Source organism: Spizellomyces punctatus (assembly GCF_000182565.1).
Source record: "Spizellomyces punctatus DAOM BR117 chromosome Unknown supercont1.1, whole genome shotgun sequence".
NCBI lineage: Eukaryota > Fungi > Chytridiomycota > Chytridiomycetes > Spizellomycetales > Spizellomycetaceae > Spizellomyces > Spizellomyces punctatus.
This window is the reverse complement of record NW_015971537.1, coordinates 934,755-950,247: the sequence shown is the minus strand read 5'-3', so window position 1 is coordinate 950,247 and position 15,493 is coordinate 934,755. Positions and strand designations below refer to the sequence as shown.

The following is a 15,493-nucleotide window of genomic DNA, read 5'->3' as shown; positions in this document are numbered from 1 at the left end:
AACCTTGCCAATTACATACGTTGGAGTATCACGTGTTCGATCTCATTTGTCTCATTTGGGGTTAATGGATGTGCTAGCCCTAGCTGCCAGCATTTTGCTCGCTCGTCCACCGATGGAGGCCATCCTGTCCGCAGCTGCACTCAAACGTACGTATTCATTCCTTGCTTTTTTAACCGCAGCATGCAGAAGACCATCTCTCTAACGCTTTCAGAAACATCGCGTCTGCAGCATTTGCAAAAATCCTTCAAACGTTGAACAAAGTTGGTGAAGACCTCTACATACAAGCCCGGGTTAACAAGGTAGGCAGTGTACGGGGCAGCCAACTTACAACACATTCTCACTCGTGCAAACCAGTTGGTTCTTTCGACAGTCAACGCCTCCCGTTCCGCATTTGTTCTCGTCACTCTCCAGCCAGCCTTCTTCGACTCATACTCTGCCAAGCGAAATGCGGACGATCAGGGACCTATCAGGTGCCATGTGTTACTAAAGGTCAGTATAGGGACAATTATCGAATGCCTCTTCTTCGTTTTGTATGTCTTATGCATCCTGGTTTACTAGCCGCTCTTGAACATCTTCCGCGCCAAAGCGAGCACAACGACTATTGAAAGCTGTCGCCTAAGTCTTCCCACAGCCATCACATCTACAGCGACTGACCAGGACCGTCTTATCATTACCCTGCATTGTAAACACGGCATTACTAAAACTCACAAGCTTCATTACGCACCGACCGATCCTCTGACCGCCCTGTATACAAAGAACGCTTGTAGAAACAAATGGACCATTTCGTCGAAATTGTCTCATGATTGGGTAAATTGCTTCTGGCATAGATTGGAAGAGATTACCCTGGGCTGTGGACGTGATTATATGCGTTTGAAAAGCTTCTCAGAGGACGCTCAAGCTGAAGGTAAGAGTGTGCTTTGAAGTTCGTTTTATTCGGGCCTGTTATGTATCAATCGCCTCCTGCTATGCATATGATGTGGTTAGACCCAACATCCCGATCCCTTCAAACCGAACTTCAAGTGGATACAAACGATTTTGACCTTTTTTCCGTTCAGCATGATGTGCATCTTACTATCAGCCTCAAGGACTTTAAGGTAGGCACTCCTAGTGGTACAGGTTATACGAGACTGATGAATGATTCATGTAGACAGTCTTGTCCTTTGCTGATGCAATGAATCAACCAGTCTCGGCGTATTTTGATCATGCTGGAAGGTAAGCAACCCAGTCTTGTGGACGTGGAAGAACGAACGATACTCACGCGTAGTATATGCGCTAGCCCAATCATATTCACCATAACCCAGCCTCCGGATGTATTCACTGCCGACTTTGTCCTGGCCTCTCTCCGTCCTCCCGATGAAGAAGACGACGACTTGGGAACGAGTGGTGGCGCATCAATGCGAACGTCACAGCAAGCCATACCCTCACAGCAATATCCAACCCAACAACAGCAGTCGCATCCAACACAAGAACCTGACGCCGATGACGACGATGAAGTCTTGCCATCTTCTCCACAGCCTCAGCGCAGAGGAATTCACGCACCTTCGACCGGAGACGTGACCCATGTCTCGGCAACTCCTTTTAGGGATGAAGAAGAAGTCATTGGACCGACTCCACCAAGGAGGGCATATGAGTGACATCAGACAACGTTGCATTGCAAAATATGATTATGATACTACAATTGATTTAATAATAATGCCGTTACTGTTCATAATGATCTAGCAAAGACAATGTCTAAATAAGAATAATTTGAGAAACAACAAAGCAAGTGACTCTAATATTCCTATTAAGTGGACAGGTCTTGAACCTCTAAACCGTTCCTAACTTTTTATGAAATTCTACAACCCTCCGATCAACCCTGACTTTATTTCGGGAGTAGTTCAAAACCTGCAATCCCTCCAAACTGGTAGCCCTCGAAAGGGCAACATAAGCCTGCCCATTTTCAAACACTCTGCCCAAGTCCACCTTGACCCTCTCAAGCGTTTGCCCTTGACTCTTATGTATACTCATACTATAGGCCAAAATTAAGGGTACCTGGTTTCGAGATGCCACAACACCTTGACCCGGTACCTCCAGCGTCCAGTCATCATTCGTAATCTCCATGTACTTGGGGCTCCCGTTGATTATGAACTCAATCACCGGATATCCAGTCTTCTCTTCAAACGAGGCGACACGGCCCAACGATCCATTGACAAGCTTTTCATCAAGATTTTTGATTAACATCACTTGGGCGCCTAGTTTGAGTTCGAGGACGGCGGGCGCCATGAAATCTTTTAACTTTGCTCGGTCCGCCTCAGTTTTGGCATGGTCCTGAGCTTTGAATATCTTGCTTTGACCAGGGAGGTTGGCTAAGCGGGCAGCGTTCGCCTGGTCGACTTGATTGCGGAGCGCAAACCTTAAGCGAGCAGATGCATGTCAGAGAATGTTTTCTTGTACAGGACACCATATCAGCCAATTGACTTACAATTGGGTTGCCTCCAATCCGTCTTCAAATCTCAACTCCCTGGATAGGTTCCTCAACACCTTTTCTGATTCTGGTGATACTACTCCGATGCGCATCTCGTTTAAGAGATTGACAAAGGTGGAATCCCGTTGCCGAAACACGTGGTTCAGCTATTTAGCGAGCCTTACATGTTAGCTGCGATGATAGAGTTTCTTGCCGCAGTTAAGCTACCTGTATTGTTCGCTTTACGCAGTTTCCCCAGCTCGTGGCTTCAAAAGCGTATCTAGCGTTTTTGGAGACTATGTGGGGATATGAGTGCTGCCTGCATTGGGCAATGGAAATCAAGGGCGCCAATAACCATTCAACGCACCTGGAGGAAGTTGCAGGAAATCCCCACAAATAACAAGCTGAAGCGATGTGAGCAAAGCCACCGTCGTTGATGAGTTGTAGCTGAGTGGCCATGTTATCTACCTGGACTCCTCCAAATGGCTTCTGACTGCGACGTACTGAGCGGGCAACGTATTCCAGTTTATCAAAAAAGTCTCCTTCAACCATCGATACTACATCATAATCATTAGTTCGAGACAAAGAACACGCTTCATCACGAATAAAACCAAATATGTTTCTAGTCCTCACCCTCATCGATTATTAGAACCTTGGTGCTTCGCCACCGTGTACTGGACCGATTATTGGCTATGACACGTTGTGCGAGCACTGCTGCCGTCTCTGGATGCAGAGAAGAGAATGGGTGGTTTGATTCATCCAGTGACGACAGTGCGTGTATACCTTTTGCTATACCACAACCAGAAAAGGAATGCAAGGTAATGCCACCAATGTTGCAAGCAGCGATCCCTGTAGAGGCTACAATTGGGTCAGCAAGAGAATGCGAGAACTGGTGTACCTGTTACTGTCACCTGTAATTGCTATTTCCTCCTTTGCGTATTTACTCTGCAGACGTTTTATCAATTCTCGAAGCAGTACACTCTTCCCCGTTCCTGCATCATCAATTGTGTCATTGCCCTTGAAGGTTGAACATCTTTCAAAACGTTTAACTATATTAAGTCACTTACCGGCACTCCCTGTAAAGAATATACTCTCTTGGCCATCAACTACCAGCTTCGCCACATTTTCCTGCTCCTCTGACAACTGGATCGTGCTCTTTGCTGTTGATGCCACGTTTAATCTGGTCCTACCATCCTGACCCAATGTATTCTTTAAAAAATGCTTTGAGAGCTCTACTTCGCGGTGCTTGAATCTCGATGACGAGGAGGCAGCAGTGCTCGCACCAATAAGACGGGTCATTGTCGTGCTAGCTACGGTGGTTGAAGTTGATTGCGACCACCCGGAGGACATAGATGTAGCGTTTGAGGGTGCATATTTGTATGCAGCCAAATCTGGCTTTGATGGAATGACGGAAGCTGTCAGTCCTTCAGTCGTTAAATTAACGAGAGTCCCAGCACCCTCTCCTGGAATGTTGCTGCTGTACTGCACAGAAAGCAGAGGATCTGTATGCCGATTTTCATCGCCCGTTAAATCAATGACCATTTTTGACCCACTCGCGCTTTTCTTCAAGCCCAGAGAAGCATTTCGTCCGCGGTGCTCCAATGCACCTCCAGAGATAGTTGGGGGTATCCTTGACACATATGGAGAAAAGCGAGACGTTGGGGAGGCAGCCGTCCTGTCCACCAGGGAAGACGAAGATGAAAGTGGAGATTGCTTCTTTTCTTGCTTCTTTTCGTTCTCAGAGGAAGGCGGCATCTTCCCTGGTTTTGCCGAAAAGTCAAGGACCAGTTGTTTGAACCCGATATCGCGTGGATTTGGCATGGTCAGGTCAGACTATTGGCGAACGAAAAGGCTCAAGAAAGGGTACCAAAAGCCTGTTCCAGCCAAAAGCCCGATATCGAAAAAAGTTCCTCAGTTTTATGTTGAACATGACCGTGTCATTCAGAACACACGTACCCTTTGGAAGATTCTAAAAATCGCATGCACCAGAGATTTGGCTATCTATCTCGATCCAGTGCTGCTTTTCCTTCCTTTCTCGTTGTCTCGGCCCGTCGTGGTCGCTGCGTTGAGAGCTTGGGAAAATCGGTGGTCGGAGGAGGTCCGAACGCAATTTAACCGGAAAAAGATAAATTGAAGCATCACGTGCTACCAACAGATGCAGGGCTTCAAGCGATGACTTCCAGCGATCCACCATTTTCGTTCAGGATTGTATCAGTGTGACTTCCTACCGTGGCTCATTTTCGCCCTACACTTTATTGTCTGAAGCCGTGGCTTGCTCGCAGTCTGTCGGTACGCCCCATGACCACCTGGCATTGCCTTTCTGTAAAACCAGAAGAGCTCCGTCTTGACACGACCCTCAACTGTGGGCAAAGCTTCCGATGGGTGAACACAGGAGATAATCAGTGGACGAGTGTATTGTCGGGGCGCATAATAACGTTGCGTCAGACTGGTGAGCATATTGTCGTTTCGAGAAATAGGCAGGCAGTTTCTGCATGTATTGACCAGTGAGACAAGGTAGATGACGACATATTGTATCGCACACCGGGCGATAATGTCGGCGATGTTGCGGAGTTATTGAGAGACTATTTTCAGCTTGATGTAGATCTTGGGGAACTGTATAAACAATGGCGGACGGATGCCAACTTTGAGAAAAAGGCGGGACGGTTTATGGGCATCCGGATATTAAGGTATGCAGACCTCGACATCCGATTCTCGCCACAAATATATATATATATTTTGACATGCTTTCGCTTGAAGGCAAGATCCGGTAGAAAATTTGTTCACGTTCATTTGTACCTCAAACAACAACATTCAGCGAATCACTACAATGGTATTACAATAGCCAGTTTTCCCTTTCATAAAGCTTCCCGTCATTTATGTGCCATCTTTAGGTTAGCAAACTATGTCAACATTATGGAACCGAGATCGGTACTGTTGATGAGATATCGAAGCCCTTCTATAGCTTTCCGACGGTGGCGCGTCTTGCACAAGAAAATGTGGAAAACGAGTTGCGGCAGCTTGGTTTCGGCTACCGTGCAAAATACATATCGCAAACGGCGAGGTACATCATGGAGCACCATGACGAAACCTGGTTAAGAGGATTGAGAAATTTGCCATATGAAGAATGCAGGGATGAGTTGTTGAAGCTGGCTGGTGGTAAGCTAAGCAGTAGTCGAGTCGAGCTTACAGGTAGATGATGGACAATAACTATTCTTGAATTTGAAATTTTATTTAGTGGGACCAAAGGTTGCAGACTGTGTCTGTTTAATGAGGTATATGCGGAGGTTTGAATATTTGTTTCGTAGTCTGCATTTGTTGATAGATACGTATAGCATGGATAAGCCAGGAGCGATACCCGTTGATACGCATGTATGGCAGGTATGCAATGTGATCTTGGGTCGATATTAGTTTGAGACAGAAGCTAAACATTACAGTTGCGCACTAGATTGCGAAAAGAGACTACAAGTTGTCCGGCCTCGCTTCAAAAACTCTCACGCAAAAGAACTACTTAGCGATCGGGGATCGCTTTCGAACGATCTTTGGGACACACGCTGGATGGGCGCATTCAGTAAGTGACTTTGAAAATGGAACCTTTGCTGTCATGTACTCATCAGCGCACGCAGGTGCTATTTACCGCCGACCTGCGCCAATTTGAACATCGATTGGTATCATCTGTAGAGAACAAGTCGAATATTGTGCTAGAGGGTAAACGTGAGGAGGCCCCACAGCCGAGGCGCCCAAAAAAGACAGCGGGCGTTACCGTACTTGATCGGTATCCCCGTAGAAAACGCCGGATCCTCGAGGGGGACCATGAAAAAAAGTAGATATTTCTGTAGATAGTAAATTCTAATTACCTTTATATTGATAGTGCGGAGCCGGTGGGTATTGGCACTAGCACCCGCACCAGGGATTGAACCGCGCGACAACCGGTTCGGAAAACCTAATCTAACCAATCTACGCTACGCTACGGCTCCTGCTGAACACCTCTGGTCTACCATGTCCATCCAACATTGATTGCACGATCATCAGCATGTTGCAGGTTGACAGCGTATCTCGATTCCAGTAGCGCATTCCCGATGTCCAGGCTTGCTGCAAACAGTTAGGGTTGGTACAACCCAGCAATCCGTGGACTTTTTCAATCTTGCCTTCTCGTCGTCGATAAGGTCTTGAATGAGGTCGTGTTTGGAAGCCTTTTTCAACGTCAGAGGAACAGCAAGGGCAAACAGATGAGGTCTTGTACTCGTCGAGAAGGAAGCAGTTGATCCTGTTGCGCTTAAAGAGGGTGCGCCAGCCTTTCGTCTTTGATGAGGTCTGAAATCTCGCAGTTCGACCGGCATCGCTCCAATCTCCCATCACAATGGTAAAGTTCCCAAACTTGTTGTGCATGTTGGATATGAGGTCTGATTCGCTCTTCTGACGGTTTATGAATGCGTGCCATTTCCATCGCGTGTGGGCAGGGTGGGAGTAGAATTCCTTGCGACGATCCGAATCTGCGCGGCGAACAAGAAGGTAGCGAGTAAAGTCCATGAGGTTCATCGTCTTGTGGCTTGGGATACGTGATTCTATGAGGTCAATACCGCCAGCTTTCATCCGCTGCCGCTCTTTTGCAAATCGACGGCTTCCAGTCTCCTTGCAGCGTTGATTGGCGGTGTAACGGAAGATGGTGCCCTTGTTGTCTTGGCAGTAGAGAAGATCGCGCTTGTTTGGGTCGATAACGACAAAGTTCTCTGCTGCTCGACAAGCAGGCAAGTTGTTCTCCACATATACTGCCTTCACCTCAGCTTCTAAGGTCTTTGCCGACTTTTTCCCACCGCCACGCTTTCCATACTTGTCGGCTTCAGGATGTTTCAAGTAAACTGACACCGAGGTACCGTCCGTCGTGATCGAGCCTTCAAAACACATTCCACGACGAGATCTAAAAGCCTTGTTCCGCAGATTACAGACGCGCAACCATAAATCGACCTTTTCAACAGTTTCCGCTTCTCTTCGTGCGATGCAAAGGATATGCTGGTAGAGAATGATGGTGTCGATCCGCACATGGCTTTGGATGAGAGAGCGGCGCAGAGGTATCGCGCTGAACTGTCGAAATCCATGCTTTTCATATAGGCTTGACAACCGACAGTACGCAGGGAAAAAGGACATTGGATTGACGACAACTGCGTAGGCGAGTGGATTGTCAACAAGAAAAGGCCGATCGAGTGACCAAATCTCTTCTAGAAGTTCACTCTCTTCAGCAGTCAAGTCATCCAGCAATTCGGGCACGATATCGAAAAGGAAAATTGACTTCAAGTAGCGTAGCCGAGCAAAGAAAGCTTTCCGTGCTTCACTCTTTGGAGGCCCTTTCCGTCCCCTCACGTCGAGCCGTAGATTGATATAGCGGAGCAGCATCGTCATGAAATGTTCTTGAATGTTGACTTTCAGGTTCGTCATCATACTCGCTGTCAGGTAATTGACTGATTGCTGCTCGCCTCGTAGATTGGGGTGAACAAAGCCGACGATTTGGCAGTACCGTTGAACATATGGCAGCAAACAATCCCGCCATGCCTTCTTTGCTTCCTTTCTTGGATGCCAAGCCTCCCCCTTGTTGAGAAGATAGAGAATCGCTTCGATTGTATCTTGATCTACCATGGGAAAGGATGGTGCAGATAGGATGTAGAATTTGAGAGCGTGGGAAGCGTGGTCAGCAAGTTCATGAATGATGGCGATGTAATCTAGAAGCCGTTGGTGGTAGATCTCGTTTGGCAGGAAAGCTTTTGCAAAGGACGTCTTGTTGCAGGTGTGTAAGGTCACTAAGGTGGGTTTGTCGAGTTTTTCGAGCCTTTGCTTCTTTGGTGGCATGATGATATCTGTGGGAAAAGATGAAAGCCTGGGAAAATGGGCAGGGAGAGAACGATAGTGGAGGGGTTTATATAGAAATGTGGCAACTCACTCGCCGCAACTGCGAAAATTCCTCAATCCTCATAGATGCCGCACATATTGGACCCGTTTTTCAATGGGTGGTGCATCTTTTGTGCATTGAACCATAAGTCTAAATCGAGTAAAATTATGATTAAATTGATTGGAATCTATGTACTAGTGCCAATACCCACCGGCTCCGTACTATGGAAATTAAATTTGTCCAAGGCACATGCTTGTGGACCGCTGCTCGCGGGCAAGGATATGTAGGAGTCAAACCCATGGAGGAATGCTCGAGCTCTTGCCGGGAGAACCTTCCAGCCTTTGAGTTTATCGCATGCCCATCTTACGCACGTGGAATTGCACATCATTTTATAAAGTTGAAAGCACTTTAATGCTGTAGTCTGTGCATGGGGAGCTGTTCATCAACTTATAGTCACGTGAATGAGTTATCGCCCTGCACACGCCTAGTTGCACGCGGCCATAGAGGGGTAGGGGGGAAAAGCCCGTGCGCAGCCAGTTTTGTGGAGAGCACGAGAGCAAGGTTTAAAGGATTGTGATGGAAAATAACCCCCCAAAGGACATCTATCAGATAGGGGAGGATAAAGAAATAATATCTAGTATCGCAATTTTCACATGTGTACTGCATTCGGAGACTTGTGGAGGGCACCTTAAAAGAGCCCGCTGCATGGATTTTCGACAGGTTGCTTTCCTTCCCTCCAATTTAGCCGCCTTCCACCTTGGCATTTCCGCCGTCGTCTTTCCTCATCTTCCCCCCAATTTCATTCTAAATTCTTGACCTCATTATGCTGTTTTCCGACTGTGTAGGTGGTTTCTGGTGGTGGGGGTCGTCGTTTGTCGGCTCGAATAATCCAAAGTCTTCGCAACAAATTATGCTCTCATCGAATGAACAAGAGGAGGACTCTCGAGTTTCTCTGCCAGCTCTGCCTCCATTGCCGCCTCATGGGTCTGCGACCTCGCTATGGGAAAGCTGGGAAAGAATCAAAGTGCCCACAGATGATGTGGATCTGGAGGATCAGAGCGAATTCCTGCCTATTCATGTTCGATCAGAGAACGTTGTCGTCTTGTCACGAGTGGGACCTGCCAAGTTTAGGCTATTGGATTCTGAATCTAGTAGCAGTGATAGCAGTAATGTGAGCGATGTCACAGAATCAAGTTCTCCAAACCCTACATTTGGAGCGATGACCCTACCGCCTCCATCGTTGTGTCCCAATTCAACATCCCCACCGTCTATCTTACAACGTCCCGGAACACACTCACGGCCTCAGAACCTGCAGAAACACGTTCGGTTCAAATTGGACCAAGAAGATAGCAGCCAAAACCTGGACGCAACAGTCAAGATCAAATCGAGGCAGTCTCGAAAGTGTTAGTATGATAATAGTCACGCATGTTTAACCAGTAGTGAATTCAATTAACTGTCTGATGCAACAGTATCTCCATGGCCAACGGATTCCTCTGCCATCAATTATCTCGATTTTCTTATGAATACCTCATCATCCCCACCCAAACATCGTGCGGACGTATGGGAATTGAAGCAGCAGCTTAAGCGAGGTACCCTCTCTTTGGCAGAATAGGATTGGTCGTTCGACTTTTATGTAGATAGATTGGCTTTTGTTAAGACCTGTAATATATTAGAGCGCGCCATGGACGGTTAGGTCGTTAAATATTTCAGCTTTATTATATCGACAAAGATCAACTATTTACAATTCCTTTAAATTGCTGCAGTCAAAGACGGAGTAGATTATGCAAGCGTATTTCCTTGTTCTTCTCCCACGGATATCTCCGCGGAAACCTCTAGGTGGACCTCAGCTTCCACCTGCCCTACTTCAGACTCTACAACGACAGAAGTTTTAACTACACTAGCCGATGCAGAGCGGACAGAAGGTACCAAAGGCGCTGCGGTCGGGAACGGAGAGCTAGAGTTCCAAGGAGGAATATCAAGAAAAGCCCGTAATGCTCGACAGAAATCTATTCCGGCTTGACGCAGATCGGCGGGTTGAAATTGGAGTCCCTGCAAAAAGCACCATGAGAAAAGGTGATGCTAAATTGAGGGGTAACTCAGTGGATCTGTTGATTTACCTTTTTCTCGCCGAAATCCCCCCCGCAATAACTACTCTCCAATGTGAACGAGTTTAAGATGCCCATTTCGCGCCACAGAACCACTCGAGCTGTGGTTTCCTTGGACGGTGTCACATCAAAGCGAGTGAGTGACATATCAAACGTTGGTGATAACGTCGAGAGCAGAGTTGGGAAGGTCTATTGCGGGCGCCCGCGGGAAAGGTATAAGCGTACTCGCATATTTACAGATGACTCGGATTACGCTCTATTGTACCTTTTCCAGATTTTCCACGTCGCTGCCTGGAGTATTTTCGCAGCCAAAGATAAACATATTTTTGCGCCGCGAGTGACCGTGAAAGTCGCACGTAAGCTGTTGAGTAGGAGAGCTTTGATAAGAATGACGGCCATAGTGCACTCCATTCTTCCAATCTTCCAATCTTCCAGTCCTCCAATCCTGGAACTTGGATTGACGAATCGAGAAAACGCTTGCACTTACCAAAACCCGCTTTCCTTCATCTACCAAGAACTTCCACAGCCTTTTTACCCACCAGATAGTTGGCGCCCTCCTCCGGTCTGGACGTTTCCATTGGCGATTCAGATCTACTCCCGCAAGCGAGCATCGGTGACTATTGAAGAAAAGGATACCATCATTATCTCAAAAACAGCATATTCTTTTGGTCAAAATATATTGTGGCCTACCTTCCATTGACAACCCCATCTGGATTCAGCATGGGAACAATCTTGAACACGCAGCGTTTTCGCAAGTCGATCGCCGTTTCCGCATCGGACAGCAGGTAGTTTAGTAAGCCGTGCATTATATGGGAGGAGTTGGATTCGCCGGGGTGGACCTGAAGATGATCAGGTTGGACTACAGTTGAATTGACGTATACGAACACGCATTGCGTCTTACCCGTGCACTGAGGAGAACATATACTCGCTCTGATATTGGGTTTGTTGCCGTGGAAGCTACATGAAAATGAATGAGGGACGCCCATGATGCTCCAAAGCAACCAAATGAAAACATACCAGGGCTAAAATCTGTAACAGTAAGCAGAGGACACTCATTCCCACCCAATGTTCTGCACAAGGTTTGTCTCCTGCATCGCTCGCCAAAGGTCGAGGAGAGCTGAAGATGGAACAGGGACCGCTGCGCACAACCAAATCAGCTCCGCTTCACAATGCCTCTTGTAGTGAAAAAGTTAATTACCTGAAGGTCTGAATAAGTGTATGGATAGTGATATGCAAAATAACAGCTGTCCCCTGCATATGAGAACGTTATGGTGAATGTCAGGGTAGCGAATGTATATTCTGACTCGTATTGTGTGGGAAATGCATAATGGTTTCTAAGAATAAGAATAGTTTAGCAACCTGGTCAGTGATGGGTGCGTAATTGAAGAGTTCCTCACTTGTAATAATAGATAGCGTCCCCGACACGTCTCCAGCAACCTTCCTCACGGGAGAACATGACAGGTTGCATTCCTAAAGTTGGGAAAGACAAACGGTTAAGTTTCTTTATGTTGGTGTAAGTGACTATAGTCTAGATTTGGTCGATCCCTACCTTGATTGAACTGACTATTTGGTTTACTCATATTTACAATGTTAAATTTATACGGCGTATTTGGGACCATGCGTTGAACGCAAAAATAAAACCACTGCGAGGTGATGAACATTAGTAGGGTCTTCACAAGTGGAATAGGTTCTGACGTTTACCTGGTTATGCTTCCCTGGTGAACTGTTGATATCTGTTTGAAGCAAGAGATCATACTCGTAGTCGGATATCTATACCAAAATATATTACAACCGGCTGCAAAGTAAGAACATGAGAAGTCAAAGGAAATAACGTTGCGCCATACCTTAACCGCCATTTGTAGATTACCGCTCTCGAAACGAGACTCAAATTGGAGTGTGCTATTACATATAAAGCTATCAATGTTTGGGTTGATTGGGCGGTAGCAGATGCATTGTACATACTTGCCCGATATACCCGCTGCAATGGTCTCATCCATTACATCATATATCAGTTGATTTTGGGAAGCATTAGGATGGAGCACCCGAGTCATTTGGTCGTAAACGGACTTCCTGCAAATCAGAATCCGATCAAAAGCAGTTAATATTATTTGCAATGAGCACAAGTTGGACTCATTACCAGCCTACCTAACTAGATTCATAGGTCTCTTGTAGGTTCCCTCGGTTTCCGCTACGCATTTGCTCGACACAAGGTGCCGCCCACTCATCGGCTGGACATGTCGCACTTGGATGTTTCCCATGGGCAATGGGGTCATTGACGGTATTCCGTCATGGAGCTCAAGCTCGGGACAGAACTGTCGAAGCGATGTACTCTCATCGTCATCAACATCTGTTTTTGCCTCTGCGTTGTCGCCGTTTTCTTCTGCAGCTAGTGGCAGCGGGAAGCTGAGATACTGGTAGCGCTCCAGGAAAGGTAGATCAGTTTGGGACACGGCGGAGCGGAGGAGAGTTACGAGTAATGTCGGGATGGTGTTTTGGCCTGTTGGAATTTGGCTGGGGGAGGATTCGGATGCTAGCAGTGAAAGAAGCGTCAGTAAACGTTTTGTGACGGGAGAACAAGAGTTGGGGATACCTTGAATGACCCCATCCAATGCCTCCGTCAGAACAGCAATACCATTATCCTCCACAAAAGCCTTCTTGCCTTCATCTGATTTGCCAAATGATGTTAGCAAGCATTTTTCAAGCATAGGCCCCTTTTGACCAACCACATACACCCAACACACCCGTCTCAACAATTGCCTTCAGTAGCTTCAATACGGCACGTTGGACCGCGTCGGTTGATGCGTTCTTGAAAAGCGATATGAGATGGGCAATTGTAAAGGAAGACAAAATTTGAATGGCACCCGGTTCTGTTCAAGAACAGTTGTCATTTATCAGTTTGTTCCCTTGGAGTAAGATGCAAAACAAAGTCCATACTTGATTTAGCTAGTATCGTCAACAAGTCCAGCAGACAGTCCAACTTTATTGGACTCGTTGGGCTTTTGATCATTGTAGCCATGAGGGTCGCAATGTTGCTCTTGATGATTGTCACAACATTGTTTTCTAGATATATGTCAGGGACGCTCAATTGTATGTTTGTGTTCAACTTTCACATACCGTTCTTGGTAGCGTATATCCGAAGAGCCTGAAATCCATGCATCATTAGGCCATACTCTTTGCGCTCGTTCCAGCGTCGAATGGTCATAATGGTGGTTGGAACAGCACCGTGTAGACTGTCAATGCGCAATGAACACTTCAGAATTGTAATTTGCTGGAAAATATGCATATGTATGAAGATGCTTTACCGTGCCAAAAGGGGTATCTTGGTATCTAAAACAACGATTAAGATTTAGCAGAGCATGGGGTTCAAACTCTGTTGCCTACAAATGAACAAGATCACAAGCCGACACTCACCATACTTTGCAACCCTCACCACCAGCACAAATAGGTTTCCCATCAATTCATCCACTCTCTGATGATGATTTGGTGGACCAACCCCAATATCACCGCTCAAGTACTCTCCATGCAGGCTCTGCAAGCACTTTAATAGTGCAACGGCCAGTCCTTTCTTGGCCATGAACGCTGTGTTGTTTGCGTTGCTGTCAGTTGTCGTTGTGAGACGGATCAGTAGGTTGGTTATAATGATACATATGTCTACATCCAGAAGGATCTGTCGGTGGAACTTTTAACAAGGACCTTCAGTTGCGAGGTGATGCAACTTCTCACTGACCCGAAGGCATTTGACCAGCAAACTGATATTTGGGGATGACTTTGAAAACAGAGTCTTTTGGAGCGGTGAATCTTTTGGGGATGAGATGATGAGGTGATAGGCTTCAAAAATTATATGCTACGCAGGAGTAGCTTACCGGCATGAACGCCCTCCTTGTCCATCAAACGCTTCAGGGCCAAGAACTGTTTTCCAATCTTATTCCGCACGTCAGCAGAAATGGGTGGTGTTCCTGGTGCACTTCGCGGACCATCCACCGGACCACTGCCGTCCCGGAGTCTCGAACCTCCTACCTCTACACCAGTTTCATCATCACCCGATCTCGAGCCGGACCTTCTCCTGACACCGTGCCTTCCAATCGACAACTCGGGCAAACTCCCGTCACTTCCTCGTCGTGCCAGGCCAACATTTGGGTAACTCCTGGTTTTACGCTTATCGTGTTTCCATCGGGCTGATGTGAATGGCGGGTCACTTGCTCGACGAACGGATGCGGTTTCCGTTTTTGTAGAAGCGGAACTGCGGGACGAAGTCGATGAAGGAGGTCTAGGTGGTAGACCATTTGGATGTGAGGGTGACCACGGATTAGTTATCAGCTCCGACAATTTTTCGAGAATGCGCAGGCATCCTGGCGATGAGAGTCCTGTCGTCGAATTGGTGATTGGGATGGATTGGCTAACACTTGACGAAAAGTTTTCTCGGCTCTTTGAGCTTGTGGAAAGGGAAAGGAGTGAGTTTAGTCTCAACGATACATCAAATCCCAAGCTGATCATCCTGCACCCACTCCCGTAGCGGTAAACCTCACATGTCGCAACCACCATGACACGATTTTAGGATATCAAAAGATCAAAAGGCAGACATCCCAAGCTGAATTACATTTTTGGTAGGTTCAAAATTCGTCCCGATCTGATATTTCCGCTACATTCTCCAAGCTCTGGCATCGACGCTGCCTTCTTTGGTCTAAGCGATCCTATCCCATGAGCCTTCTTTTTACTCCCACTGGTCTTTTTAACCATTTTATCGGTCTTCTTATGGCTGGGAGATCGGGCGGCTGGACTCATCGACGCAAGTTAACGTTTTGATTTTCCAAACGCAGGGAGAATCAAAATGGGCAAAAGGTTGGATGGTGGTTGTTTATTTTTGGATTCGGAGGGAATGATCGCATATTCCAAATCGTCCGATTCACTTGGCGGTTATAGTCGACAGGAAAATGTCCGAATTGTGGAAGCTCCCTGAAAATTTCGTAGGGGCCTTCAACTCCGATCAGATATGCAGTCACCTGGTTTGGATCCTGCATTTGTTAGTTATCAGAGCGAATATATTGGAACCCGTGGGCTCAAACCGGG

General features: G+C 46.8%; 6 protein-coding genes across 7 annotated transcripts; 3 read left to right on the top strand and 3 right to left on the bottom strand.

Annotated features, from left to right (window-relative positions):
* Positions 1-64: 64 nt before the first annotated feature.
* SPPG_00358 (uncharacterized protein) lies at positions 65-1,756 on the top strand (the record flags this gene model as incomplete). The annotated part of the gene is made up of 7 exons (XM_016748687.1): positions 65-146; positions 229-299; positions 355-489; positions 559-904; positions 985-1,094; positions 1,148-1,212; positions 1,277-1,756. 7 exons carry the CDS (start codon positions 65-67, stop codon positions 1,632-1,634), a joined length of 1,167 nt encoding a protein of 388 aa, XP_016612681.1. The 3' UTR covers positions 1,635-1,756.
* SPPG_00357 (uncharacterized protein) lies at positions 1,655-4,518 on the bottom strand. The gene is made up of 10 exons (XM_016748686.1): positions 4,400-4,518; positions 3,511-4,317; positions 3,355-3,435; positions 3,227-3,301; positions 3,077-3,166; positions 2,912-3,000; positions 2,811-2,847; positions 2,672-2,739; positions 2,462-2,610; positions 1,655-2,392 (listed from the first exon to the last, which is right to left on the bottom strand). Exons 2-10 carry the CDS (start codon positions 4,262-4,264, stop codon positions 1,807-1,809), a joined length of 1,929 nt encoding a protein of 642 aa, XP_016612680.1. The 5' UTR covers positions 4,265-4,317; positions 4,400-4,518; the 3' UTR covers positions 1,655-1,806.
* Positions 4,519-4,644: 126 nt separating this feature from the next.
* On the top strand, positions 4,645-6,401 carry SPPG_00356. 2 transcript variants are annotated; one of them, XM_016748685.1, is made up of 8 exons: positions 4,645-4,892; positions 4,962-5,130; positions 5,201-5,273; positions 5,335-5,599; positions 5,679-5,715; positions 5,776-5,821; positions 5,889-6,011; positions 6,067-6,401. In XM_016748685.1, the coding sequence occupies exons 1-8, from the start codon at positions 4,742-4,744 to the stop codon at positions 6,265-6,267; spliced, it is 1,065 nt and encodes a 354-aa protein (XP_016612679.1). In that variant the 5' UTR covers positions 4,645-4,741; the 3' UTR covers positions 6,268-6,401. The 2 variants fall into 2 exon arrangements, with proteins under 2 accessions (XP_016612679.1, XP_016612678.1); XM_016748684.1 differs by having other exon boundaries at positions 4,958-5,130.
* SPPG_00355 (uncharacterized protein) lies at positions 6,398-8,281 on the bottom strand (the record flags this gene model as incomplete). The annotated part of the gene is made up of 1 exon (XM_016748683.1): positions 6,398-8,281. One exon carries the CDS (start codon positions 8,279-8,281, stop codon positions 6,398-6,400), a length of 1,884 nt encoding a protein of 627 aa, XP_016612677.1.
* A 542-nt stretch (positions 8,282-8,823) lies between these two features.
* SPPG_00354 (uncharacterized protein) lies at positions 8,824-10,050 on the top strand. Its single transcript, XM_016748682.1, has 2 exons — positions 8,824-9,724; positions 9,791-10,050. Exons 1-2 carry the CDS (start codon positions 9,145-9,147, stop codon positions 9,931-9,933), a joined length of 723 nt encoding a protein of 240 aa, XP_016612676.1. The 5' UTR covers positions 8,824-9,144; the 3' UTR covers positions 9,934-10,050.
* A 50-nt stretch (positions 10,051-10,100) lies between these two features.
* Positions 10,101-15,319, bottom strand: SPPG_00353 (uncharacterized protein; the record flags this gene model as incomplete). Its single annotated transcript, XM_016748681.1, has 23 exons — positions 15,024-15,319; positions 14,290-14,858; positions 14,154-14,224; positions 13,838-14,093; positions 13,729-13,753; positions 13,541-13,656; positions 13,361-13,486; positions 13,168-13,293; positions 13,017-13,091; positions 12,572-12,956; positions 12,389-12,496; positions 12,271-12,325; positions 12,128-12,196; positions 11,976-12,069; positions 11,824-11,896; positions 11,625-11,760; positions 11,444-11,564; positions 11,328-11,383; positions 11,117-11,265; positions 10,914-11,043; positions 10,692-10,787; positions 10,439-10,615; positions 10,101-10,370 (listed from the first exon to the last, which is right to left on the bottom strand). Exons 1-23 carry the CDS (start codon positions 15,206-15,208, stop codon positions 10,101-10,103), a joined length of 3,468 nt encoding a protein of 1,155 aa, XP_016612675.1. The 5' UTR covers positions 15,209-15,319.
* Positions 15,320-15,493: the final 174 nt, after the last annotated feature.

Excerpts from the sequence above, each read along its gene's own strand:
- SPPG_00357 (XM_016748686.1), bottom strand. The coding sequence starts at position 4,264 with ATGCCAAATCCACGCGATATCGGGTTCAAACAACTGGTCCTTGACTTT. Across the intron at positions 3,167-3,226 it reads TGGTTGTGGTATAGCAAAAG|AGACGGCAGCAGTGCTCGCA; the intron begins GTATACACGCAC and ends CTCTGCATCCAG. Across the intron at positions 2,848-2,911 it reads AGCCATTTGGAGGAGTCCAG|CTTGTTATTTGTGGGGATTT; the intron begins GTAGATAACATG and ends ACATCGCTTCAG.
- SPPG_00356 (XM_016748685.1), top strand. The coding sequence starts at position 4,742 with ATGACCACCTGGCATTGCCTTTCTGTAAAACCAGAAGAGCTCCGTCTT. Across the intron at positions 5,600-5,678 it reads GTTGTTGAAGCTGGCTGGTG|TGGGACCAAAGGTTGCAGAC; the intron begins GTAAGCTAAGCA and ends AATTTTATTTAG. Across the intron at positions 5,822-5,888 it reads TTGATACGCATGTATGGCAG|ATTGCGAAAAGAGACTACAA; the intron begins GTATGCAATGTG and ends GTTGCGCACTAG.
- SPPG_00354 (XM_016748682.1), top strand. The coding sequence starts at position 9,145 with ATGCTGTTTTCCGACTGTGTAGGTGGTTTCTGGTGGTGGGGGTCGTCG. Across the intron at positions 9,725-9,790 it reads ATCGAGGCAGTCTCGAAAGT|TATCTCCATGGCCAACGGAT; the intron begins GTTAGTATGATA and ends CTGATGCAACAG.